Raw genomic sequence first — 26,656 nt, forward strand, 5'->3', positions numbered from 1 at the left:
CCACCAAGCCCGGGGGGGATCCTCCGACGGCCCCTGCGGGAGGCCAAGCCGTGTTCTCATCCCGCGGAGCGGGGCAGGCGTGACTGCGCTCAGCTCCCTCGACTAGCCGGGTTGTGAGGGGAGCAGTGATTGGGGGGGAGGGGGAGTCGCGGCCGTGGGGGGAGGACGCATGCGCAAGCGGGAACGCTCCGGCAGCCCCTGCCCAAACCGGTTCCCCCTGTCTGGGTGGGTGTGAGTCTTCCCAGTCCTTCACTTGCGGCCGTCCCTCTCGCCCCCCAGCAAAGCCGGTTTGTCTCTTGACTTACACGTCTGGGGACAGGTCCTATTTGGGAATCTGGCGGCTCCCTCCGCCTCAGTTTCTCCCCATTGCCCGCTGGGCCTGTACCTGTGACTTAGGCTGGCTTCGGTCTCAGGCTAGCTTCCTGCGCTGCGCCTAATTTGAAAGGTTTGCTTTATGCTAGTGTCGGTCTGCCATCTCGTGTTGACGTTTCTGTCTCGTTTTCCCCGCCTGCAATCGAAGTGTCCCCGGTATTCCCCTCTCCCCAGATACTTTAAGTATCTGCCCCCGATACCTCATTGCTGTATTTTGATTATCAGCAACCTTCAGGGCTTTAGGTGTTCAACAAAGCCCGAGGATAACCCCAGACTTCCAGGAGTTCTCTGTCCATCACCTGGTAGTACTTTGGTGTTCCTTCTCTTCTAACATTCGGATTGTAATCATATGCACCTGCTTTAAAGTCAGCTCCATACTTTATCTTGGAATAAAAGTCCTAGCAGACCGTGTTAAGTGATAAGTGATCATGCTGCTGGTGCTCACGCTACAAGTGCTCCGTTAGTTTAAATCTTGTTCCAGCTTGAATTGGAGATCTTTTGGCTTTTTTGTTTGTCAGTGGAAAAAGAAAACTGCCAGAGACGGGTTTCACAATTCATTTGATATGTTCATTCAGGTAAATACCTGTATTCACATACATGTGACTGGAGTAGTAAGTTGCGAGTGTGTCTGTTTCCAGCTGCGTTGTTTATTTAGGAAGAGAAAAAACCAAAGAGAGTAAATTGAACTGAGTTTCCACGTAAAACTGATGTTTGGAAAGTTGAAAAAAAGCTTAGGTGCCAAGGGAGTGCACATTCAATTTTTTTTTTTTTTTAACGAAGGACCTGCTGGCCTTAATTCTAGCGTGTATAAGGTGCTATTTTAATATATATTTAAGGCTTTTGTTCGAATTTACTTACGAAAACGGAAAGTGAATAAGGGGCAGAGTTCTTTATAATCTTCCTTTGTAGACCTCCGTTTCCATTAATGAAACTTGAATCCATGATTGATTTGTATTTATTGGTAACGTTTAAGATTCACATATAGTTTTATCAACTCAACTTTGTAGTTAAAATTGAGCTATTGCTATGTTGTGGTACACTTTTCATTTCAGTTTTATAACTCATTTTACAGTTAATTAACAGCTCATCGGTATTAAGGTATATATTTGGATAGTTAACTTATCAGCTGTATACATTTTGGCATTCTTTGGCATAGTGGGGTTTTTTTTGTTTTTTTATTTTTAAAAAATTTTTTATTGAGGTATAGTTGATTTTGGCATAGTGTTTTATTAGCAGTTTACAGGTGCTTAACCTGGATAAAATGGTAGTCTAGTGGGACTCTGTAAAAGTGAAGGCACCTGTTTCCTATCTTTTCTACTGCATATTGGAAGAAGTGTATTCACATTATCTACATGAGGGGACATGGTTTTTCGTAAACATATCTCAACTTTACAGCCTACATTCTTTTTTTAAAAAATAAATTTATTTTTATTTATTTTTGGTTGCGTTGGGTCTTCGTTGCTGCGTGCGGGCTTTCTCTAGTTGCAGTGTGTAGGCTTCACATTGCGGTGGCTTCTTTTGTTGTGGAGAACGGGCTTCAGCAGTTGTGGCACATGGGCTCAGTAGTTGTGGATCGCAGGCTCAGTAGTTGTGGCGCACGGGCTTAGTTGCTCCTCAGCATGTGGGATCTGCCTGAACCAGGGCATGAACACGTGTTCCCTGCATTGGCAGGTGGATTCTTAACCACTGTGCCACCAGGGAAGTCCCATAGCCTAGATTCTTTAACGAAGTCATTTTCTACTACTGAGTATATTTCCAGCTAAACTTTACAGCCCAGATTCTTTTAAAGAAGTCGTTATCTTTTGTTGAGCATGTTTCCAGCGAAAGTGTTTCCAGCTTAAGTGAAGCCTACTTTGAAGGTCTCACCATTTCACAGTGATTATTTTAACTGCTTATATCAGTTCTACTGTTGAGTGTCTTTATAGATACTGATGTGCTGAGGTTCTAGCATATGCTGCCCAAGTGTTATCTTTGTAGTTGTCAATATAATCAGATATCACACTTTTCAAGCATGTGAAATGAATGAATATAAAACTGTTAAATAATCTTTCTTGGAGATAGAACTCCAAGGTTAAAAAAGTGCTAATTTAACCAGTGTACATAAAGCAGAGTTTGGCATGACATTTGGGTGCTTTGTATGTAACTGCCTTGTTTTATTGATTTTCCGTGGTTAGGTTCTAAAGAAAGAAAATCCAAGGCCAAGGATTTGGCTGTCCATGGGTATACATGATAAAACATACTAATTTAACAGCTGTTTCTTTTGGCATAAAATGGTTGCCTGGTCTCCCCTGACCCTCTCCAGTTTTGTGTTGACCCTGAGATCCTTATTCTTTAGAAGAATTGTAAGTCAAAGCAATACTGGATAGACACTTAAACTTATAACAACTTTTGTTGGCCCCTAACTGCCTTGTTTCTCTTCATGTGCAAAGTCTGACCAAATATGGCAGTTTGCAAGTCATGAACACTCTAGTTTATAGAATTTAGCCTGGAAGTTTTCCTCTTGCCAAAGCAACTATAGTCCTCTGAGGTAATCACCAGAACTTTTTGAAGGCTGTTCTTTCTATCTAGTAGAGTTCTATAAGGCCTAACTTTTCCTCCAAATCCCTTTTTCCGAGGATCATAAAATAGTAAAAATAAAGCCCTAAATTTGTTCTTAAGTTCATGCTTGACATTAAATAGTATATATTACCTTGGCTGTAAAACATGAGAAGTATATCTTCTTAATTTTGTGGCCGTGCTGCCAGATTTGGAGGTTTGCACCTCTTAGGAGTTAATGCGTGGTTGTCACTTATCTCCAGTTAAGGTTGCATCAGCTTTTGTGTAATAAATCACTACTCCTTGGCATTTATTAATCTTTGTGGCAATAAATTTTTCTCCATAATAAAATATGGCATCTCTCTCTCTTTTTTTTTTTAATGTCTATTTATTTATTTATTTGATTGTGCCAGGTCTTAGTTGCAACATGTGGAATCTTTTAGTTGCGGCATGTGGGATCTTTTAGTTGTGGCATGCAGGATCTAGTTCCCTGATCAGGGATCGAACCCAGGCCCCCTGCATTGGGAGCGTGGAGTCTTAGCCACTGGACCACCAGGGAAGTCCTAAATATGGCATCTTCTTAAGGTACATTAGCAAATTAGTTTCTGTGGTAATGTTAACAAAATGTTATTAACTCTCAAAGCTTAACAATAATTTGACTATTTTAAAAATTTCTTTTTCCCATTTTTCCTTATTTATACACTTTGGTAATTATAACTAGGAATCTGTGGTTAACATCTTGTTTTCCAGCTTCTGAGGGTGCCCTTTGTGTCAGGAAAAGGAATTGATATGCAGAATCTTTCTTTGGGAACGTATTTTAAATATCATTATGGGTATTAAGAGACAGCATTCAAGGCTAAATTGGATTAAATGTTAGGCGGTTGTATAATACTACTGTGAAGAGCCATGAGTTAATCATTTTAATGCTTTTACCATAGGGTAATAAACTCTCATGCTTTTTTTTAAAAATAAATTTATTTAATTTATTTATTTTTGGCTGCGTTGGGTCTTCGTTGCAGCGCGCGGTCTTTCTCTAGTTGCAGCAAGTGGGGGCTACTCTTCGTTGCGGTGCACGGGCTTCTCATTGCGGTGGCTTCTCTTGCGGGCTCTAGGCGGGCGGGCTTCAGTAGTTGTGGTGAGTGGGCTTAGTTGCTTCACGGCATGTGGGATCTTCCCGGACCAGGGCTCGAACCCGTGTCCCCTGCGTTGGCTGGCAGATTCTTAACCACTACTCCACCACAGAAGTCCTCTCATGCCTTTTAAATATGCTGATAAATGGATTCTGGCAAGGTGAGAGTAGAAACATGTCATGTAAATCTTTTTTGCTGTGGTACATGATTTCCTATGAGTAGACCTCTGATATACCTGCAAAAGAGAAATGGTTATATCTTTATTGTAGTTACCTGTTGAGTTCTCTGTGAATTGAAGAAAAATCTGATTTCTATCTAACCTCCAAAGTTAATTCTTAGATAAAAAATTGTTCCCTAGCAGAAACATCTTTTTTTTTTAATCTTTATTTTTTTGCTTTTGGGTTGTGAGAAAAGAACTTTTTAGATAGGTTTAAAAAACGTCTGTGGGGCTTCCCTGGTGGCGCAGTGGTTGAGAGTCCGCCTGCCGATGCAGGGGACACGGGTTCGTGCCCCGGTCTGGGAAGATCCCACATGCCGCGGAGCGGCTGGGCCCATGAGCCATGGCCGCTGAGCCTGCGTGTCCAGAGCCTGTGCTCCGCAGCGGGAGGGGCCACAACAGTGAGAGGCCCGCATACTGCAAAAAAAAAAAAAACAAAAAAGTCTGCGAAGCTAAATTAAATATATGTGAATTCTTTTATCTTCTTACATGGTGCCTATCCTAGTGCTGTGAGTGAAAGTGCTCAGTAAATGTTTTTTGGTTGCCCACCCCCTATTCAACACACTTAACAAATGTCCCACCTTCCTTGTATAACTATGGACCAGGGCATTCTTGTATCAGAAGATTCAGAAAACTTGTGTGTCTTCTGCCAAACATTCATGGTTTGTCTACACACATTCCCTTGAAAATCAGAGGTCATGGAAAAGAGAAACCATATTTACTGCATTAATCTCAGGCTTTGATTATCTATCAAATGATTTGCTTACTTAGCATTAAATTCACATAGTTTAAACATTTCAGATCAAAGTATAGACAGATTGATATTCTAAATGGAATAGACACATATTCTTCGCTGTGGTTGAGAAGGAACTATATTGACTAATTTCCTAAAAGTAGGAAAAGTGGGGTTTTTTTTGGTTTTTGGTTGTTTTTTTTTTTTTGGCTGCGTTGGGTCTTTGTTGCTGCGCGCAGGCTTTCTCTAGTTGCGGCGAGTGAGGGCTATTTTTCGTTGCAGTGCACGGGCTTCTCACTGCAGTGGCTTCTCGTTGTGGAGCACGGGCTCTAGGTGCACGGGCTTCAGTAGTTGCAGCACGTGGGCTCAGTAGTTGTGGCACACGGGCCCTAGGGCTCACGGGCTTCAGTAGTTGTGGTTTGTGGGCTCTAGAGCGCAGACTCAGTAGTTGTTGCACGCAGGCTCAGCAGTTGTTGCACACAGGCTTAGTTTCTCCACGGCATGTGGGATATTCCTAGACCAGGGATTGCACCTGTGTCCCCTGCATTGGTGGGCGGATTCTTAAACACCGCACCACCAGAGAAGTCCAGAAAAAGTCTTTAGGAAATCCTGCATTGCTTAAAAATGTTTATGTTTTTATATTTATAGAACACTAGTGTAAATTACATTGTGCTTTAGAAATCCACTCCAGAAAAAGTAAATACAAGAATACTTTTACAAAAAATGTATATTACTGAGGTATGAAGTATAATCTGACCTTGTGAATAAGTAGTATTGGGTTGGCAAAAAAGTTCATTTAGGTTTTCCCATAACATCTTGTGGGAAAACGCGAACGAACTTTTTGGCCAATACATTAACATTAACTAACTCTCCTTGTGTTCCCAGAGGTGGGTTTCTCTTGGGGCAGTGGCATCCAAATAATTTTAAAATTTAGCTGCAGAGATATTGTGTTGAAGGGGCATAAAGCCAGCATACCTAGAGTTCTGCAAAAAACTAAAGTGCTGTTTCCTGAAATAGCCAAAGGAACATGGGAAAACCACTTATATGGTTTATTTTTTTCAGGTGTCAGCACTATTGCACTCAGATAATCAACACAGAGTTAAGTGAATTGTTTTATATGCATTTCATCCCCATTTCTTACTTTTTGTACCTTGCATTAAAAGTATCAAGATATAGCGGGTAGAGTGGGAACTTTGGAATCAGAAAGATATAGATATCCCAAGTCTTGAACTTACTTAATATACGACTGAAGGTAAGATACTTAAGGATTGTGATTCTCAGTTTCTTCATTTGTAAAAGTGGAACTAATTATGCTTACATCATGGATTAGGACTGGGAAGCACCTGGCATTCCCGCCCCGCACCCCTTTCCTGGATATTCTCATTCACAAAAGAGTAGAAAGTGTTTATTCCCCTCATTTTATGTATGAGAAAACTGAAACTATAACATTGTCCAAATTAAATCAAAAAGGACTAAGGAGTTCAAATCCCAGTTGGTTTTTCAATGTAATACCAGACTGTTAACTTTATAAAGTCTTAATGAAACTTGATTAGTCATTGAGAAAGTGAGAAGTAACTCTGAGAACATTGGCTGTCATCTTTAGGCGCTTTTCTGTATTGATTTTGTGAGTTTTATCCTAAAGATCCTATAAAGTTAAAATTAGGCTTTTAGAACTTTTATTGACCAGTGAATGGATAAACAAAAGGTGGTATATACATACCATGGAATGCTATTTGACCTTAAAAAGAAAGGAAATTCAGACACATGCTACAATATAGATGAACTTAGAAGACATTATGCTAAGTGAAATAAGCCAGCCATAAAAGTATAAATACTATATGATTCTACTACTTATGTAAGGTACCTAGAGTAGTCAGATTCATAGAGACAAAGTAGAATGTTGGTTGCCTGGGGGAACAGGAGTTGGAATTTAATAGGTACAGAGTTTCAGTTGGGGAAGATGAAAACGTTCTAGAGATGGGTGGTGGTGATGGTTGCACAACGTGAATGTACTTAAAGCCACAGAGCTATACAGTTAAAAATGGCTAAAATGGTAAAGTTTATGTTATGTACATTCAACCACAATTTTTAAAGATTAAAACTTTTTAAATCTTTTTAAAAATTAAAAAACTTTTGTCTTCTGAGTTATTATATTCCTATAATTAAGCTATCTTTTATAGTTAATCTGGAATTGAAGTAAAAGAGTTGCTTCATAGTTTAAAGAAGTTAATTGTCACAGGCGTTATGGGTTAAAATTTGCCTAAAAGTGACTATTAAGTTAAGCTGGTTTTTCTTGCCTTTATGTGCTGTAGGCCCAAGATGATTAAGTTATATTTTCCTTTTGGTTTTTAAAGCTAAGCTGAAATTATTCAGAAGGATTAAATTAATATGGTTCTCTTAGCTCACTAAAATAATTCAAAGAAACAGCCCCCAAATTCAAAGTCAGACTTAAAGACACATCTATTGTTTAGCAATTAGCAGTGGTGGAAAGGAATTTATTTTTCTAAAGACGGGATGATTTTCCACTGAGTTTTGTTAGATTTGTCCTACCCTTCCCAGGGATAAGCTGTGAGAAGTTCATATGAAAACCAATGCAGCGAAACAAATCTCAAAGCCAGAAAGAAAGAAAAAAGCTGAGATTAAGATTGTATGATTTTTAAAAATAACTTCTTTGTGGTTTAATTTTAAAGAGCTACAAACCCACAAGAATTGGCCTGCTACAGCATGAGACTTGACTCTCTTGCTACTTCCTGACTTGTCTTTTTCTCAACAAGAGTAATCTTAGCAGATCTGTGTTTTAGAAGGGTTATATAACTGGGAGCAACATAGAGTATGGATTGGAATGGGGAGAGAATGGTGTTAGGAACACCAAGGAGGAGAGATGCATTCCTGAAAAGGACATAGGCACCTAGATACCTGGGTTTGGATCAAGTTCTATAATTGTCTCTGTGGACTTAAGCAAGTTATTGAACTAATCTAAGCCTCAGTTTGTCTGTCATATATGAAGTTTATACCTTTCTGGCAAGGTTAATATAAAGATTAGTAATAATGTATATAAAGCTTCTAAGTACCATGTTGGGCATATATAATCGATACTCAGGAACTGCTAAGTATTGTTCTCTCTTTAGATTTAGCAAGATGATTTAAGTATCCTCCTTAAGATTCCCTAAAGCTGTGCTCATTTTTTCACTGGTTGAGCAAACAAAAATGATGAGGATTGGGAGGGAAGTGATGAGTGTTTTGGTACAAAGGGAATCCAAGGTATGTTTTGTGGCTCAGTGTTGTTTAACTGGTTTTCACAGTTAGAAACTTGATGAAGAGTCAGTCAGGCACACTCAAGGGTAGTTCTTTTTGAGTCTCTTTTTTCCAGTTGTCATTCATATCCATATCCCAGACACGCATGTAGTGTATCATATTTGTCATTTGTCCATCTCACATTACACAGACTCTATCACTTAAACACTAATGAAAGAGTATTATTCATCCAATCACATTTATTGAGGACTGCCATAGCAAGGATATGAAGATAATACGAATAAAACCTAAGATCCCTGTCCACAAGTCGTTCAAAGGGACTGTGTGTGCTCATTGTATTCCCAGTATTTACCATGGTGGTTTATACTAAGTAATTGTTTCTGGAATGAATGATCAATATAGTATAGGGGAAAAGATGTATAACATTTTACGGTGTAATAAATGCTGTAATTCTGTGATAAAATTAAAAAGCAAGCAAACAAAAAGCCTTTGGAGCCCTAGAGGGAAAAAAGGAATGTTTCAGAAGGGAAAAGGGGAGGTTGAATATTTGATTGTATCGCAAGGTTGCTGGTGGGGAAGAAGGACTAATGGGGGAAATGAAGTCACATTCCTAGCTTAAGAAATGGCATGAGCAAAGCCTTGAAAGCATAAAAATGCATGATATATTTGGTGAGCTGTCTGGTGTGGTTTGATAAAAGGAGATAAAACTAGAATGATAGATTGGCTCCAGATTTTTAAGAACTAATGATATAAAGAGTTTGGATTTTTTTCTGTTTTCAGTCAGGAGCAGTCAAAGGAAGGGGTGAGATATATGATCAAATCTGAATTTTAGAAATTAACTCTGAGGCCTTGATAATGACTAGAGAGAGTCTAGGAAGGGAGACTTACCTTGTAGCTAAGTTGAAAGAGAATGAAATACTCAAGTCACTGACGTGAAAGATGGCAGAGAAGGAATATATTTGGGGTATGTTTTGGAACTAAAATCCATTAGAATCCCAAGGGAGAATGAGAAAAGGAGTCATGGATTTTGGGGGACATTTCTATCTTGGATCAGTGGTTATTAACCACTGTTAGGGGAGATATGAGGAAGAATATGGTTGTGTGAAGATGGGGTCTGCTTTGGACATGGGACACATGTAGCAGATCCCACCTGTGTATTCACATAACACCATTTGCATACCTCTATTATACCAAGCACTATACTCTATTGTAATTACTTGTTTACTTGTCCATTTTGTTTACTGTAAGCCTGTCAAGGGGAAAGAGTACCTTTCCTCTCCGTAACACTGTACCTAGTGCCTGGCACATATCAAACATTCAGTACTGAATAGAAAAAAAACCACAAACACCCACATGAAATTAGGGAGAAAGACAGGGCTGCAGTATCATCAGCACACACACACACACACACACACACACACACACACACACACACACACACACACACACACACACACACACACAAATTTATAACCACATGAGGTATTGAGATAGCTAAGGGATCTTGTTCCATGGAACAAGAAGGAGGCCAGGATGAATTTAAAGAGTGGGCAGAGGGGCTTCCCGGGTGGTGCAGTGGTTAAGAATCTGCCTGCCAATGCAGGGGGCACAGATTCGAGCCCTAGTTGGGGAAGATCCCACATGCTGCAGAGCAACTAAGCCCACGTGCCACAACTACTGAGCCTGCGCTCTAGAGCCTGTGAGTCACAACTACTGAGCCCACGTGCCACAACTACTGAGCCCTGTGCTGCAACGACTGAAGCCCACCTGCCTAGAGCCCATGCTCCACAACAAGAGAAGCCACCGCAATGAGAAGCCCCCGCACCGCAACTGGAGGAAGCCTGCGCACAGCAACGAAGACCCAACGCAACCAAAAATAAACAAATAAAATAAATTTTTTTTAAACTTAAAGAAAAAATAAAGAATGGGCAGAAAAAAAGGAACTTAAAAGACAGCTGGGAAAAGGTACCAGAGGTAGAAGATGGAAGCAAAAAGATAAGAGTTTCACAATATGGAAATGATCAGCATTTTCATTTATTTCAGCTGGTAGAAGTAAGATGAGAACTCAAAAGAATAGTTTGGGTTTTGAAATTTTGTATTGTTGATTTTTAAATGTTTATAGATATATATTTTTTTCCTTTCCGAACGGATGCTCAGAGAATGTTAAAGTACCCAGGGTCACATAGACAAGGTTTGAATTCATCTTTTAAAAGAGGATGTGCAGTGAAGCTTGGTGAGAGGTAGGGGAGCCAAATTTTGAGGGGGACTGCTCAGTGAGAGTGGGGAGTCCCACTGAAGTGCAGGAGGAGTTCGTGCTTCTCCTTCAGGAAGAGTTTCAGGAAAACCAAGGAAATAAAGATGAACCAGAGTGCTGAACTAGTGGCCGGGAGCTAGCACATTTTACTTGTCTCAAGCATGTCAAGTTCAATTACAAGTATCACGCAGAACTCTTTTATCAAGTTTGGTAGGTCACTTATTGGGAGGTGATTTTTCCTCTACTAATTGCACATTAGCAAATCCATGCCACTGCAATTTCACTGTTTATGTTACTACTGTGAATGATGTTAGAAACAGTACAAATATCTGATGGTATTCTGTCCCAAAAAAGTTCAAGTTTTTAAAAAGTAAACACTGATTATCCAGGAACTGACTGCTTTTGATGAACTGTCAAAAGAGCCTTTACCATGGCTAGTTCTTTTACATTTCACTTTCCTTTAGCTGGGTTTATAGTTTTAAGAGGAGATTGAGAATGAAAATGAATTTTCATTCAGCAAGATTGAGGTACATTATTTACTATGATCTTTGCAGAAGTGCATTGTTGAGCATAGAATTGTCACTTACGTTACAGAGCAGGATATAACATAACTGAACCTTTGGTTTGGATGCATGAGGTGGCATAATTAAGCAAAATTACCTATCATTTTAAGTTAGTTGATGTATTAAAGGAGATAGAATGAAACATCCCTGAACTGGCACTCACCAACCTGGCCCTGTTGGTAACTGGGCATGTTATAAGGGTCTAGGCTCATCACTTATATAAGAAGGAGACAAACTGTGAGTGCCTACCAAATACCAGGGTGTTCATATGTATATTATTTCATTTAAAGTGGAATAAAAATCTTTGTCTACCTTAGAGAATTGTTAGGATGATAAAATGAGATAAAGAATGTGTATATTTTAGTAATCTGTAAAGTACTATTCAGAGATACAAAGTATTCCTTTGCATTTAGTTAGGTATAAATAAATTAGAATATGGAACTAAGAATGTTATATATTTTTGCACTAATATTGTTTCCTAAATTGAATTTCCAGAATCAGTTTTACTTGTTAATTCCTTTAAAATTGGAAGTTAGTTTCACTCTCCAGATAATGAAGAGAGTGATGAAATGGAAAAGAACTGGCCGTCATCAAGACTCTTGACAGCCCTTCAATAGCATTTGGCTCCTGGATAAACATATATCTATTCCTTAGTAATTTTTATAATGGCTCCATGAGGTAGATAGTACGCCATTTTCATTTATGGAAACTGAGGGTTGGTGTGACCATGCTTACACTATTATTAAATAGCAGAACCAGCATACTAACTTGGATTTTTTTCTCTTAATGGTGTGCTTTACTGTCACAAATATGACTTCTGTTCTTACTGTCAGTCTGTAAAAGCTGCTCTTGCCTTTTCATGGGTGGCTCTTGTTCTTTTCCATCTTTATTTGCCACTTATCCTATTTCTTTAGCAAATATTTGAGCACCTACTATGTGCCAGTCATTCTTTCACTTGTTAGGGATACAGCAGCTAATGAAACAGGCAAAAATCCCTGCCCTTATGCTTACATGATACTTAAAAACAAATGATTAAAATGTAAAACGTGTCGAATGGTGATAGGTGGTATAGAGAAAAGTAGAAAGAGGGATGGCAGTGCGGGGTATTTGGGGGAGGAAGTTTGTACTTTATTGTCCATGAGAATTGGAATTAGAGTAGGGGACTTCATGTGGTAATTGGTGTAAGTAGGGATTAAAGACAACAAAATTAGTTCTTATGGTCTCAAGACAGAGGTTGTAAATACTGTAGAATTTTGCCAGGAGTATACCAAGTTCTGGGACACGTCTTTATTGTGGAGGCCAGGGAAGGGGTGGTCTTATTCAGAGACCTTGGAGGCCATGGGCTCCCTTTTCACTTCTGCCCATGGAGGCCAGAGAAGAGGAGTGTTAGTATATAACCTTTCCTGTACTGCGTAGTGTTTTGATAAATCCCATTCCCACTGAGTGATTCAGTTACTTTCAGGTGCCAAAACAAATAGTAAAGTATCTTATAAAGTGTACTTTCCTGTCACCTCCTCAAAGAAAATAGGTTGAGCTTTGAGCCTGCCAAATCTTCTCAGTTTCATAGTATAAATACCAAAGTATACTATTTTTGAGTCTAGAATACTGTAGAAAGTTCTCCGTGTCTCTGAGATCATAGCTTTAGGGAACTTTCCCAGGCCCTCTGCTATCTTACTATTAGTAACATTTTAAAAGATAGAAAAAAGACTAATTAAACATGAAAATCTTACCCAAAGTACAAGTTCTAAAAAAGATAGAGACTCCTTTATCTGATACTGACTATTTTGGAACAAAGCCCAAACATTTGTAGCATTGGAAAAGCATCATAATCTAATGGAAAGAGCTTAGCTTCTGGAATCATAGATATGTTGGTTCAATTTTTAGCTTTGCTTCTAACCAGTTAAATTACAACCGTTACCTTGAACAAGTTACACTGTCTCTCTAAGCCTCAATTTCCTAATCTGTGAAATAGATATATGAATATTAAGTTTGCTGTTCAGGGACTCAACATCAAATTGTAACACAACATAATAGGTACTGTAAAAAATGTAAATTGCTATGGGAACCGAAACAAGGCAGGCAGTGCGTTTGACTCTGGGGAAAGAATGGGCAGGCCACTTGGAAAAGGAGGGTTATTAGATCATGAACGATTATTTCTAGTTGTCAGAGTACAGAAGCAAGGGAACCACTTTAGGAGGAGGATCCTAAGAGGGCAGATACCTCAAGGTATTAACATATATATCCTTGGCAAAGATATTACCTCCTCTAGTATATTTTTTAACTCTTCCAACATGTTTCCATAGTTTTCTTTACCCTAAATCAGTACCTATTAACCTGTTCAATTTGCCTCTGTTCTCTACTAAATTATAAACTCCTTTTGGGCAAGAATCTATTTTTTCTTGTTTAGCATATTCTATTCTTTATAAACTAGACATTTGGTGAGTATTCATTGCATAGATGAAGCAGAACTACATTTTAAAAAAAGTTTTCAAAAGTGCATTTGAAGCATCTCTAAATGCTACGCTACGCACTTAGATTTAGCCCTATGAAACGTAAAGCCTTTAAGCAAGGAAGTTAGTTTAAATAGAAAGCGGGGAGTCCAGGGTTTGAGCTTTAGTTATGCCTGATTAAATGACCCTACACCTCTTGGGGTTGCCATTTCCTTATCTGTTAAACAGTATTGATAATTTCTAGGTTTTCTTCCAACTGTGGTATTCAGGGATTGTGTAATTCTTTTTTTTTTTTTTTTTTTTTACGGTATGCGGGCCTCTCACTGTTGTGGCCTCTCCCGTTGCAGAGCACAGGCTCCGGACGCGCAGGCTCAGCGGCCATGGCTCACGGGCCCAGCCGCTCCGCGGCATGTGGGATCTTCCTGGACTGGGGCACAAACCCGTGTCCCCTGTGTCGGCAGGCGGACTCTCAACCACTGCCCCACCAGGGAAGCCCGGGATTGTGTAATTCTTGCTGCCATGTGTTTATGTAGATGTTAGCCTTTGAGGAAAAAATAGTGCTTGGCATATGGTGTATGCTCAATAAACGTATGTTCAATTAAAAATCCAAAGCATAGATCAGGACTTCTTAATTGGAGAGACTAAACAGATTCTCAGAACCTTTACCTCTTTGAGGTACAAGATGAGTATACAGTGAGAACAACTTTTTTTTTTTAGAGCAACTTTTGTTTATTGGTTAAAGCTCTCTGAGTATAATGTTGTATCGTCTGTTCTGTTGTTGTTTTGGCAACCAAATGGGAACATTGCCACAAAATATGCAGAACCAGGTTTTTCTTTTTTTTTTAGGAATTTGTAAAAAATTTTATTTATTTATTTGGCTGCATTGGGTCTTCCTTGTGGTGGGTTCTTCGTTGTGGCATGCAGGATCTTTCGTTGCAGCACGTGGGCTCTAGAGTGCATGGGCTCAGTAGTTGCAGCACGCTGGCTTATTTGCCCTGAGGCGTGTGGGATCTTAGTTCCCTGACCAGGGCTCAAACCCTCGGCCCCTGCGTTGGAAGGTGGATTCTTGACCACCAGACCACCAGGGAAGTCCCCAGAACCACATTTTTAAATGGTAGATGAGTTCGAGTTTTATTCCATGAGTCAATAAATAATGGAATAGCTTTTCATAATTGACACATTTTTAACTTCTTGCTGGAAATTTTTGGCATGAAACTCTTTTATTGGCAATGTTCATATTGAGCTGAGTTCTAAGAAACTGTGGGATAGGAATATTGAGTTTTTAATAGACTTCTGATTTCTTGCTATGTAAGGTATTTCCCTGCTCTAGAATTTATGCTTGCCTTGCCTTGAATTTATTTTTGGGGGGGGGTTAATATGAAATTTTGTTTCTTAAAACATGTTGTTAGTATAAGTATCAGCAATGTTAGGAAAACCTGAGTTATTGTCCTAAGCGCTTTCAATTTCATTTGTTTATATAGCTTTACAAATTAAAGGATAGAAAACAAGTTCAGTACTTCATAATTTTTCTCTAAAAAGAATAGAGTTACAACATATGCCAAAGAAATCAGTGTAGGTAGGCAGAGTTATTCTCAAGGGAATATGTTTTATTTATTTATTTATTTATTTATTTATATATTTGAAATCTGAAGTACCTTGGCCCTCAATTTCATCAAATTCCCTTATATCTGGAATAAAAAGCCTAAACTGTAAGTAGTGAAAGTCTTTGGGAAAGATTTTGGAAGTTTTTTTCCCCCCCTAAGTTTTTCCATATGTATTTTGTAAAAATTAGAACATAATTGAATATCTGGCAGACATTCTATATGAGTATCTTTATGGTTTTTGTTTTTCAGGCATTTTTAAAATATTTAATCATTCATGAGTTGAGCTTCATTCTTGAGTCATGGATGACAAGGCTTCTGTTGGAAAAATCAGTGTCTCGTCAGACTCTGTGTCTACTCTTAATAGTGAAGATTTTGTCTTGGTTTCCAGGCAAGGAGATGAGACACCATCTACAAATAATGGAAGTGATGACGAGAAAACAGGACTCAAGGTAAAACTACATAACCTACATTTCTTTTGCTTAGCCTTGCTAAAGCAAAACTTGGCCTTAATAGGAAGGTATATGGAGTGAAAGTGAGGACATGGAAATAATATCCTTTCTTTTTTTAATGCTAAAGCTTTTTATTTATAATTAGTGATAGTGAAAAATTTATATATGATTAAGGATTTTCAATTTGATTAGCTTCTAAATCTTCTGATATCCCTAACTGTAAAAACTAGTGATCATAGTATAAACATTTGTTATTTTAGTATTGTTTCATGTTCCCATTGAGTTAGAGGTGATTGTTTCTTTTGGTCCTGGTGTATGTAGTGTAAAGGCAGTGGCAGGTCTGCAGTGCTATTTATAAAAATAAGTTTTAGAATTAGTAAAACAGAACTTAAGATTCCTGGCTTTTGGCCATTTCTGTTTATATTTTCTCTGCCAAATAAATCACTATTAACTTCTTTTCCCATACTCTGTTACTGTTTTGCTCTTTATGGATATAAGTAAGAACAGATTACCTGTTAATGTCACTTAAAATGTAAGTAGCTTTAAAAATATTTTGATTCTTGTTTATGTCTATTTATTCAACAAGTGTTTATTGAGTATTGACTTTGTGCCAAGTACTGTTATAAATACTCGGGATACAGTAGCAAATAAGGCAAGCAAAGCCCCCTGCCCTCCTAGAGCTTTTAATCAAATGGGGAAACAGACTCTAAGCAAATAGGAAAATGAATATGTTAAGTAAATTTAGGTGTTTTGAAGAAAATCAAAGCAGAATACATGAATAAAGAGTGAATGGGAGGTACTGTTTTAGAGAATGTCTCGAAATGACATTTGAGCAGAGATCTGAGTGAAATGAGGAAGAACTTGTTCATGGAGAAACGTGGAAAAGCACTTTCCACGGGGAACAGAACATAAAAAGACCCTGAGGAAGACCACCCTTTTTAGGACAGAGATTAGAGCAGAGTAAATAAAGTAAAGAAAAAGTGCTAAAGAATGAGATCACTGGCTGAGAGAGACAGCATGGATGGTGTGAGCTTTGTGGACCCATTCCCCAGAAAAATTGGTGACAATTACTATTTTTTTTAATTAAAGTCTATGGAAATGTTCTAAAGGACATAGAGCAATTGAAGAAACATTTATTCAGAGAAATTTACTAAAATTTGGTTAAGAATCTGTGGTATTTGAGCCAAGACTTGTTTTTTCCTTCCCATCTCCCAGCTGAGCAAGATGGTAACTCCACTCCAGATTGGTACAGTCAAGAAAATAGGGTTTCCTCTCCTCACAGCTCCCACTTGGAGGGCTGTCTTCCAGTGAAGAGCAGGATGAGAGCATTCCTCATCCTGCCTCCGTCACCTTTTGCTGGCCAAGTGTGAATGAGTGGTAGGGGCTGCCTTTGTTTTGCCCAGACCTTACTTCTGGAATGAAGGCTCTACGTAGGGCACAGTGTTGCTGAGAATACTGAGAGCCCAATTGCCCTTACCCTTACCCTGTCCCTGGCATGTAAGGTAGTGGTTCCACACTAATAGAGGGAAGTCAAAAATACCAGAGATTACTACGCAACCTCCCACACCTACCAAATACTCATTTTCTGAAGATGTGTCGCTCAGAGAGAAGTACGTCATTGTCTACACTCCCAACTTCATAACTATAGCTCAGAGATTTTGCCTGCAGTGAGAAGTGGGACATAAAATAGCTCCTTATCTCTTCCCGTAGGAACCGACTTTATTTACAACAGAGGGCTTCCCTGGTGGCTCAGTGGTTAAGAACCCGCCTGCCAATGCAGGGGACATGGGTTCTAGCCCTGGTCCGGGAAGATCCCACATGCTGCAGAACAACTAAGCCCGTGCGCCACAACTACTGAGCCTGTGCTCTAGAGTCCACGAGCCACAACTACTGAGCCCACATGCCACAACTACTGAAGCCCACACACCTGGAGCCTGTGCTCCACAACAAGAGAAGCCATCGCAATGATAAGCCCGCGCACTGCAACGAAGAGTGGCCCCCGCTCGCTGCAACTAGAGAAAACCCGCGCATAGCAACAGCAACAAAAAACCCCAATGCAGCCAAAATAAATAATTTTTAAAAATCATACTTACAACAGAGTGTAGAGAAGTTCAAGCCTAAGGGTACCCTCAAAAACAGTGGAGGTTGTGGTGAAAGGTAATTGGGAAGAGATTGTTAGATTGGTTGGACATACGGTTTAACTGTAGGCTTGCAGGGAGAAGACTGCCTGTGGTAGGGACAGAGCTCAAACATTGACCTCTGGAGCTCTCCTGTCAAAGTATCCTAATTTTTTTTTTTTTTTTTTTGCGGTACGCGGGCCTCTCACTGTTGTGGCCTCTCTCGTTGCGGAGCACAGGCTCCGGACGCGCAGGCTCAGCGGCCATGGCTCACGGGCCTAGCCGCTCCGCGGCATGTGGGTTCTTCCCGGATCGGGGCACCAACCCGTGTCCCCTGCATCGGCAGGCGGACTCTCCACCACTGCGCCACCAGGGAAGCCCAAAGTATCCTAATTTTATTGTTTTTTTCTGTGGAGCAGTTTATTACCTTAGTGGATTGTTGAAAACTGTTGAGCAAATCAGCCACAATTAGTGGAGTTTAATATCCACATGTAGTCATAGAGACAGAGCATCCTGCGAAAACTATCCCAGGATGACTGAAGGCAAATCCAAATTACCCCAGAGGAGCAACATCAAAGGTTTAACACCATGGGAATTAGGGGAATAGAATTTACTAAAATAAGTCAGCTAGTCACTAAACAAACAAGCAAGCATAAAAAATAAGTCCTAGGGTGTGGAGACCAGTACCGAGAACTGGAACAACGTATTACCTAAAATATCTAGTTTCCAACACAAAATGTGAGACATGCAAAGAAACAAGAAAATATTACCTATACATCATTTTTAAAAAGGCAGCACATACTGCTTGTGAGAGTCAAATATTGGACTTAATATGCAAACTTTGAAAGTAGCCATTATTAATATGTTCAATGAACTAAAAGAAATCATGCTTAAAGAAATAAAGGAAAGTATGATGACTGTAAAATCAAATAGAAAATATCATTAAGGAGATAGAAATTACAAAAGAACCAAATGGAAATTCCGAAGTGGAAGAGCACAATAACTGAAATGAGGAATTCACTGGAGAGGCTCAACAGTAAATTTCAATGGGCAAAAGAAAGAATTAATGGAAAGAAATGTCATCAAAATGGCAGTACAGGAGTTTTCTACCATCCCACTCTCAAAGAACACCAATTTAGACACTAATGGATGAGAGTGCCTTCATGGAAGTCCAGGAGCCCAACAGAGAAGTTCCAGCACATTATTGGGGCAAAAACATCCAAGATTGGACCCATTGAAGACGATGAAAGGAACAGTTTCATTTTATGTGTGTCACCCCACCCCCAAGGTGGCACAGCTCAGTGCCAGCAGGTATTTAGCTCATGATTTCTTCCATGGGGGAAAGTGAGAGTGTGTGATTGAGCACCTGACTTTCCCAGCTTTGTGGTACACTGCCAGAAAGGCCCATTTCTTTCTCACTCCGTCCAGAATACTGAGTCGTAAACTGGATAACCTGGGGGTCGACGGTTGTGCTGGAAGAAGAGCAGCCAAGATTGGGAATGGAACATCTCAAAGGGGCGTGGATCCTATTAACTGCTCTGGGGACTCCCTCAGGAAGCCCACCCATGAGCCACTGGGGACACCTCCCCTGCCAATCCCCCAGCTGGCCCATGGCCACCTCTGAGCTCCACACTCCTCACCCAAACGTGTCCCTACCCTGTGGCTGCCTCCCTGTGCACAACCCTGAGGGCAAGAATGGTATGTGTGAGTCTTTGCAAATGGCTAGTGAGCACATGCAAAAAGTCAGCCTGATTCTGTGGGATTGGAAGAAACCACACACTTGAGCACTCATCATCATCTCAGGGAAAACAAATGCGATAGAGAGCATCAAAACACTGGATCAAGCAGAAGAAAGTATTGTGAAGTACAAGACACATTATTTGAAATTATCTAGTCTGAGAACAGAGGGAAAATGAAAAGGAGTGAAGAAAGCTTGCCCATGGCCAGCAGGCCCAGTTTATAGTGTGAACTATGGCATACCACTAAAATGATCAGTCTATGCAATATTGGAGTCCCAGAAGGACAGGAGAGGGAGAAAGGGGCAGAAAGCTTATTTAGAAACATAATGATTGAAAACTTACCCAATTTAAAAAAAATTATTTATTTATTTTGGCTGTGTTGGGTCTTTGTTGCTGCGCGCAGGCTTTCTCTAGTTGCAGCAAACGGGGGCTACTCTTCATTGTGGTGCGCGGGCTTCTCATTGCAGTGGCTTCTCTTGCTGCAGAGCACGGGCTCTAGGTGCGTGGGCTTCAGTAGTTGCAGTATGTGGGCTCAGTAGTTGTGGCTCATGGGCTCTAGAGCACAGGCTCAGTAGTTGTGGCGCACGGGCTTAGTTGCTCGGCGGCATGCGCGATCTTCCCGGACCAGGGATTGAACCCGTGTTCCCTGCACTGGCAGGCGGATTCTCAACCACTGCGCCACCAGGGAAGCTGCCAAACTTCCCAAGTTTGGGGAAAGATTTGGATATCTGAGATCATGAAGTTTATAGGTGCCCCCAGAATTTCAACCCGAAGTGATCCTCTCCAAAATATATTACAATAAAGTTTAAAAATCAAAGACAAACAGTTTTTAAACGAGCAAGAGGAAAAAAAAACTATCTCACATTTCAAAGGAACCCCCCATAAGGCTTTTAGCAGATTTCTCAGCAGAAACCTTGCAGGCCGTAAGAGAATGGGATGATATATTCAAAGTGCTAAAAGAAAAAAACTGCCCACCAAGAATACATTAGTTGGCAAAGTTGTCCATCAGAAATGAAGGGGAGGGAATCCTCTGGGGCTTCAGTGGTTAGGACTCATGCTTTCACTGCCAGGGGTGTGGGTTCAATCCCTGGTCAGGGAACTTAGGTCCTGCAAGCCGTGCAGCATGGCCAAAAAAAAAAAAAGAAATGAAGGAGAGAGAAAGATTACAGCTTTCCCCATCAATCTGAAAGTAGAATGTTCCTATGAAACTTCATAAGCTGAAATGGCATATAGTGAAGAGTATCCCCTGCTTTCTGAAAGTTTGTGTTACACCCCTTCGCTTTTACAAACAACCTACATTAGTACAGTAATTGCTTTTTTTCATAAAAGCAAAAATCCTCTTCAGGTTTCTTTCAGTTAGCAAAAACAAGTACTAATGTAGGGCTTTCTAAAAGCAAAGTGGCATATTGCAAACTTTCGGAAAGTGAGGGATACCTGTACTTCCCAAATCAATGCTGAGGGAGTTGATCATCACTAGACCTTAAGAAAAGTGGTTAAAGGAGTTCTTCAATCTGAAATGAAAGGACACTAATTAGTAACATGAAAACATATGAAAATATAAAACACACTGGAAAAGATAAGTATATAGTCAAAATCAGTATAGTCTGATACTGTAATATGGTGGTGTGTTGATTAAGAAACTCTAGTATAAAAGTTAAAGGGCAAAGGTATTAAAAAATAACTATAGCTACAATGAATACATAATATAGAAAGTTAAATTGTGACATCAGAAGCAAAGTGTTTGGGGAAGTAAAAGGTAGAGTTTTGTATGCGATTGAAGTTAGGTTGTTACTGTTAATATACTGTTATATCTTGTAAAATGTTTTATGTAAACCTCATGGTAACCACAAAGTAATAAGCTACAATAGATCATAAAAGATAAGGGATCAAAGTGTACCACTACAGAAAATCATCAGTTCACAAGGGAAGATAGCAGGAGAGGAAGAAAGGAACAAGGGAACTACAAAACAACCAGAAAACAATTATTTTTTAATTAATTTATTTATTTTTGGATGCGTTGGGTGTTTGTTGCTGCGCGCGGGCTTTATCTAGTTGTGGCGAGCGGGAACTACTGTTTGTTGTGGTGTGCCGGCTTCTCATTGCGTTGGCTTCTCTTTTTGTGGAGCATGGATTCCAGGCGTGCAGGCTTCAGTAGTTGTGGCGCACGGGCTTAGTTGTTCCGCAGCATGTGGGATCTTCCCGGACCAGGGCTCAAACCCAAGTCCCCTGCACTGGCAGGCAGATTCTTAACCACTGCGCCACCAGGGAAGTCCCCAGGAAACAATTAATTACATAATATTAGTAAGTTCTTATTTATCAGTAATTATTTTAAATGCAAATGAATTAAATTGTCCAATCAAATGACAAGTGTCAGAATGTATTAAAAAAACAAGACCGCACTATATGCTGCATATAAGAGACTCATGTCAAGACTTCCCTGGTGGCACAGTGGTTAAGAATCCACCTGCCAAAGCAGGGGACACAGGTTTGAGAACTGGTCTGGGAAGATCCCACATGCTGTGGAGCGACTAAGCTCCTGCTCCACAACTACTGAGCCTGCGCTCTAGAGCCCACACACCACAACGAAGAGTAGCCCCTGCTCGCTGCAACTAGAGAAAGTGCACGCACAGCCACGCACAGCCACGAAAACCCAACACAGCCAAAAATAAATAAATAAATTTTTAAAACAGAGACTCATTTCAGCTTTAAGGACACACCTAGACTTATCCATGTGTCATATGTGAAGAGATGAAAAGCTATTCCATGCAAATGGGAACTAAAAGAGGGGCCATTTCAAAACAAGTATATGTTAGGTCACAAATCAAATCTTAGCAAATTTAAGAAGACTGACATCATACCAGATTCTTTTCTGACTACAGTGGTATAAAACTAGAAATAAAACAACGGGGAAAACTTGAAAATCTACAAATATGTGGAAGTTAAACAACCTACTCCTGACCAACCATTGGGTCAAAGAAGAAATCAAAAGGGAAATCAGAAAACATCTTGAAAGAAACAAATATGGAAACACAACATATTCCACATTCCACGATTTATATGTGGAATCTAAAAAAGCCAAACTCATGGAAACTGAGTAAAATGGTGGTTGCCCAGAGGTGGGCAGTGGTGGTGGAAGAAATGAGGAAATGTTGGTCGAACAGTATAGACTTCCAGTTAGGCAGTGGATATGTTTTGGGGATCTAAGGTACAGCACTGGGACTATAGCTAACAATACTACATTATATAATTAATCGAAAGTTCCTAAGAGATTAATCTTTAAAAATGGTAATTATGTGAGTTGATGGTTGTTGTATTAACTAACCTTATTATGGGAATCATTTTCCAATATATATGTGTATCAAATCATCATGTTGTATACCTTAAACTTATACAATATTTTATTTCAAGTAAGTCTCAATAAAGTTGGAATATATATATGTATAAAACAAAGACCTTTTCTCGGAACTTTTATAAAAAAGTAAATAAAACAATATGTGAGAAGTATTTAGACTCTTAAAAAAAAGAATGAACTCTCAAAAAAAAATGACCTCTCATTACCACAGTCATGAATGATCTCAAAATAATTAAGCTGATTGAAAGAAGCCAGACATCCCCTCCAACTCCATAAATAGAAGCACATATTGTGTGTTCCGTTTATATACGATTTTAAAAAATGCAAAACAAATCTACACTCACAGAAAGCAGAAGAGTGGTTGCCTTGGGGGAGGGATGATGAGGTGGGGAAGAGTAAGAATCCAAAGGGGCACCACTACAGTGGTGTGTGCACGTATATATGTATATGTGTGTGTGCACGTGCACACATATGCATATATATACATGTGCATATATATAATATTAAAGAAATGTCAGTGCTGCATTAGAAAGTTATTTACTAAACTCTAAAGAAAGTAGTAAGGGAGGAATAAAGGAATGAAAAATACATGAGACAGATAAATAAACAAAAAGTAAAATAGCACACCTAAATTGAACTATATCAATAATAGCATTAAATGTGAATGGATTAAGCAGTATGATCAAAAAGTAGAAATTGTCAGTACTGGATAAAACAACATCTAGGAGACACATCTTAGATTCAAAGATGTAAATATATTTAAATAGATGGGAAAAGATATGCAAACAACAGTCACAAGAAAATGAGTGATTATAGTGATGTTAGGCAATATAGACTTTAAAACAAATAATGATACTACGGATGAAAAGGGCTTTTTAGGGGCTTCCCTGGTGGCGCAGTGGTTGAGCGCCACTCAACCTGCCGATGCATGGGACACGAGTTCGTGCCCCGGTCTGGGAAGATCCCACATGCCGTGGAGCGGCTGGGCCCGTGAGCCATGGCCGCTGAGCCTGTGCGTCCGGAGCCTGTGCTCCGCAACGTGAGAGGCCCGTGTACCGCAAAAAAAAAAAAAAAAAAAAAAGGGCTTTTTATAATCCTATAAGGGTCAGACCACCAGGAAGGTCCAACAATGAAATCCCTAATAAAGGAACTTCAAAATACATGAAGCAAAAAATGACAGAAATGAACACAGAAATAGTTCAACAATAATTGTTGTTATAATACTTCCTTTCAATTACGGATAGAAAAACTAAGCAGGAGACCAATATGTAAATAGAAGTCTAGAGCAGCACTATAAACCATTTTGACCTGACATATCTATGGAGTACTCAACAACAATAATATACATTCTTCTCAAGTACACCTAAATTATTTTTCCAACCACAGTGAAGAAATCAATAACAGAAGTAAAACTGAAAAATTAACAAATACATGGAAATTAAACAACATACTCCCAGATAACTTATGGGTCAAAGAAGAAATTAAAAGGGAAATTAGAAAATACTTTGAGATGAATGAAAATGAAGGTATACCAAAACTTACACAATATAGCTAAAATAATGCTTATAGGGAAATTTCTACTTGTAAATTCCTATATTATGAGAGAAGGAAGATCTCAAATTAATAACCTAATTTTTCACCTTAAGACATTGGAAAAACAAGGGCAAACTTAAAACAAGCAGAAGTAAGGAAATAAAAGGTTAGGGTGAAAATTAATGAAACAGAAGAGAAAACCAATAGAGAAATGAATGAAACCAAAAGCTGGTTCTTTGAAAAGATCAACAAAATCGACAACATTTTAGATTGACCAACAGAAAAAGAGGAGACACAAATTACTAGAATCAGAAATGAAACATTGCTACCAAACTTACATAAATAAAAAGGATTATAAAGGAATCTTATGAACAGTAGTATGCCAGTAAATTAGAGAACTTAGATTAAATGGACAAATTTCAAGAAAAACACTAATGAAACTGATAAATAATATGAATAGACATATAACAAGAGATTGAAGTAGCAATAGAAAATATACCTGGATTACTTCACTGCTGAACTCTACCAAATGTGTAAGTAAGAATACCAGTACTTAACACACTCCCAAAAAAATAGAGAATATTTCCCAATTCATTTTATGAGGATGATATTACCCTGATGCCAGAATTAGACAGAGATTTCATAAGACTACACGTCAGTATCTCTTATAAATATGGAGACAAAATCCTCAACAAAACACCAGCAGACTTAATTCATCAACATATGAAAAGGATTACATACCATGATCAAGTGGGAATCGAAGGAATCGAAGTTTGGTTTAACATATTAAAATCTATTAATGTAACATACCATATCAGTGGAATTAAAAGCAAAAACATAATCATTTCAGTAGACACAGTAAAAGCATTTGATAACAATTCAACACTTTGTCATGAAAGTAAACAAATGAAACTATGAATAGAATGGCACTTCCTCAACTAGATAAATAGCAATTGTGAAAAACCCACAGCTAAAATCATTCTCGCTGGTGAAAGAGTAGATTTTTTCCTCCTCCGTTTAGGCTCACTGCATGGATATCTGTTCAACATTGTACTTGAGGTTATTTCCAGAGCAGTTAGGCATGTAAAAATCTAAAACATCCATATTGGGAAGAAGGAAATAAAAATCATCTCTGTTGGCAGTTGTATATGATCTTGTATGTAGAAAGTCCTAAGAAATCCACTAAAAATTATTAAAACTAATAAGTTCAGCAGGATTGCAGGATACAAGATCATCATGCAAATATCAATTTTATTTCTGTATACTTGTAAGTAGCAATCTTAAATGACAGTAGGAAAACAGTTGCATTTATGATAGCATTAAAAAGAATTAAATACTTTGCATTGTTTAAAAAAGTGAAAATCTTATACTCTGAAATCTGCAAAGCATTGTTGAAAGAAATTAAAGACCTAAATAAGTGGAAATTCATCCAGTGTTCATGCATTAGAAGACTTGTTAGGATGGCATTATTCCTCAAATTGGTCTACACATTCAGTGCATTCCTTATCAGAATCCCAGGTAACATCTTTGTAGAGGTTAACAAGCCAATTTTTTTGTGTGTGTGTGGTACGCCGGCCTCTCACTGTTGTGGCATCTCCCGTTGCGGAGCACAGGCTCCAGACGCACAGGCTCAGCGGCCATGGCTCACGGGCCCAGCCGCTCCGCGGCATGTGGGATCTTCCCGGACCAGGGCACGAACCCATGTCCCCTGCATCAGCAGGCGGACTCTCAACCACTGCGCCACCAGGGAAGCCCAACAAGCCAATTTTAAAATTTGTATGGAATAGCAAGGGACCCTAAATAGCCAATATAATGTTGAAAATAAAGAACACAGTCGAGGACTCACGCTTTGCAATTTCTAAACTTATAGAGCGGTGGTAATCAAGACAGTGAAGTACTGACATAAGGATAGGCATGAAGGTCATTGGAATATGTTTGAGAATTCAGAAATAGAACCATGTTTCTGTGGTCAGCTGATTGAAGCAAGGGTACTAATACCATTCAGTTGAGAACGGATTTTTTTTTCTCCAACAAATTGTGCTGGGACAACTGGATAGTCACATTCAAAAGAATGAAGTTGTACCCTTACATCACACTATATATAAAAATTAGCTCAAAGTAGATCAAAGACCTCAATGTAAGAGCTAAAAGTATAAAACTCTTAGAAGAAAATAGGGGTAAATTTTCATGACTTCAGGTTTAGCAGTGCATTCTAAGATATACCAAAAATACAAGCAACAAAGGAAAAAGAATTAATTGGACTGTATCAACAATAAAATCTTTTCTACCTCAAAAGATACTATCAAAAAAGTGAAAAGTCAACCCACAGAATGAGAGAAAAATGTTTGCAAAC

At 39.0% G+C, this 26,656-nt stretch overlaps 1 protein-coding gene across 2 annotated transcripts in view; it reads left to right on the forward strand.

Moving 5' to 3' along the window:
- The window catches only part of RABGAP1 (RAB GTPase activating protein 1), a 159,591-nt gene that overhangs the window by 7,923 nt on the left and 125,012 nt on the right, over positions 1-26,656 (forward strand). For both annotated transcript variants that reach the window (XM_079928051.1, XM_079928050.1), the window contains exon 2: positions 15,363-15,562. In XM_079928051.1, the coding sequence (XP_079784177.1) occupies positions 15,413-15,562 (150 nt within the window). In that variant the 5' untranslated portion in view covers positions 15,363-15,412. The remainder of the gene's footprint in view (positions 1-15,362; positions 15,563-26,656) is intronic.

This window comes from Stenella coeruleoalba (genome assembly GCF_951394435.1).
Source record: "Stenella coeruleoalba genome assembly, chromosome: 7".
Lineage (NCBI taxonomy): Eukaryota > Metazoa > Chordata > Mammalia > Artiodactyla > Delphinidae > Stenella > Stenella coeruleoalba.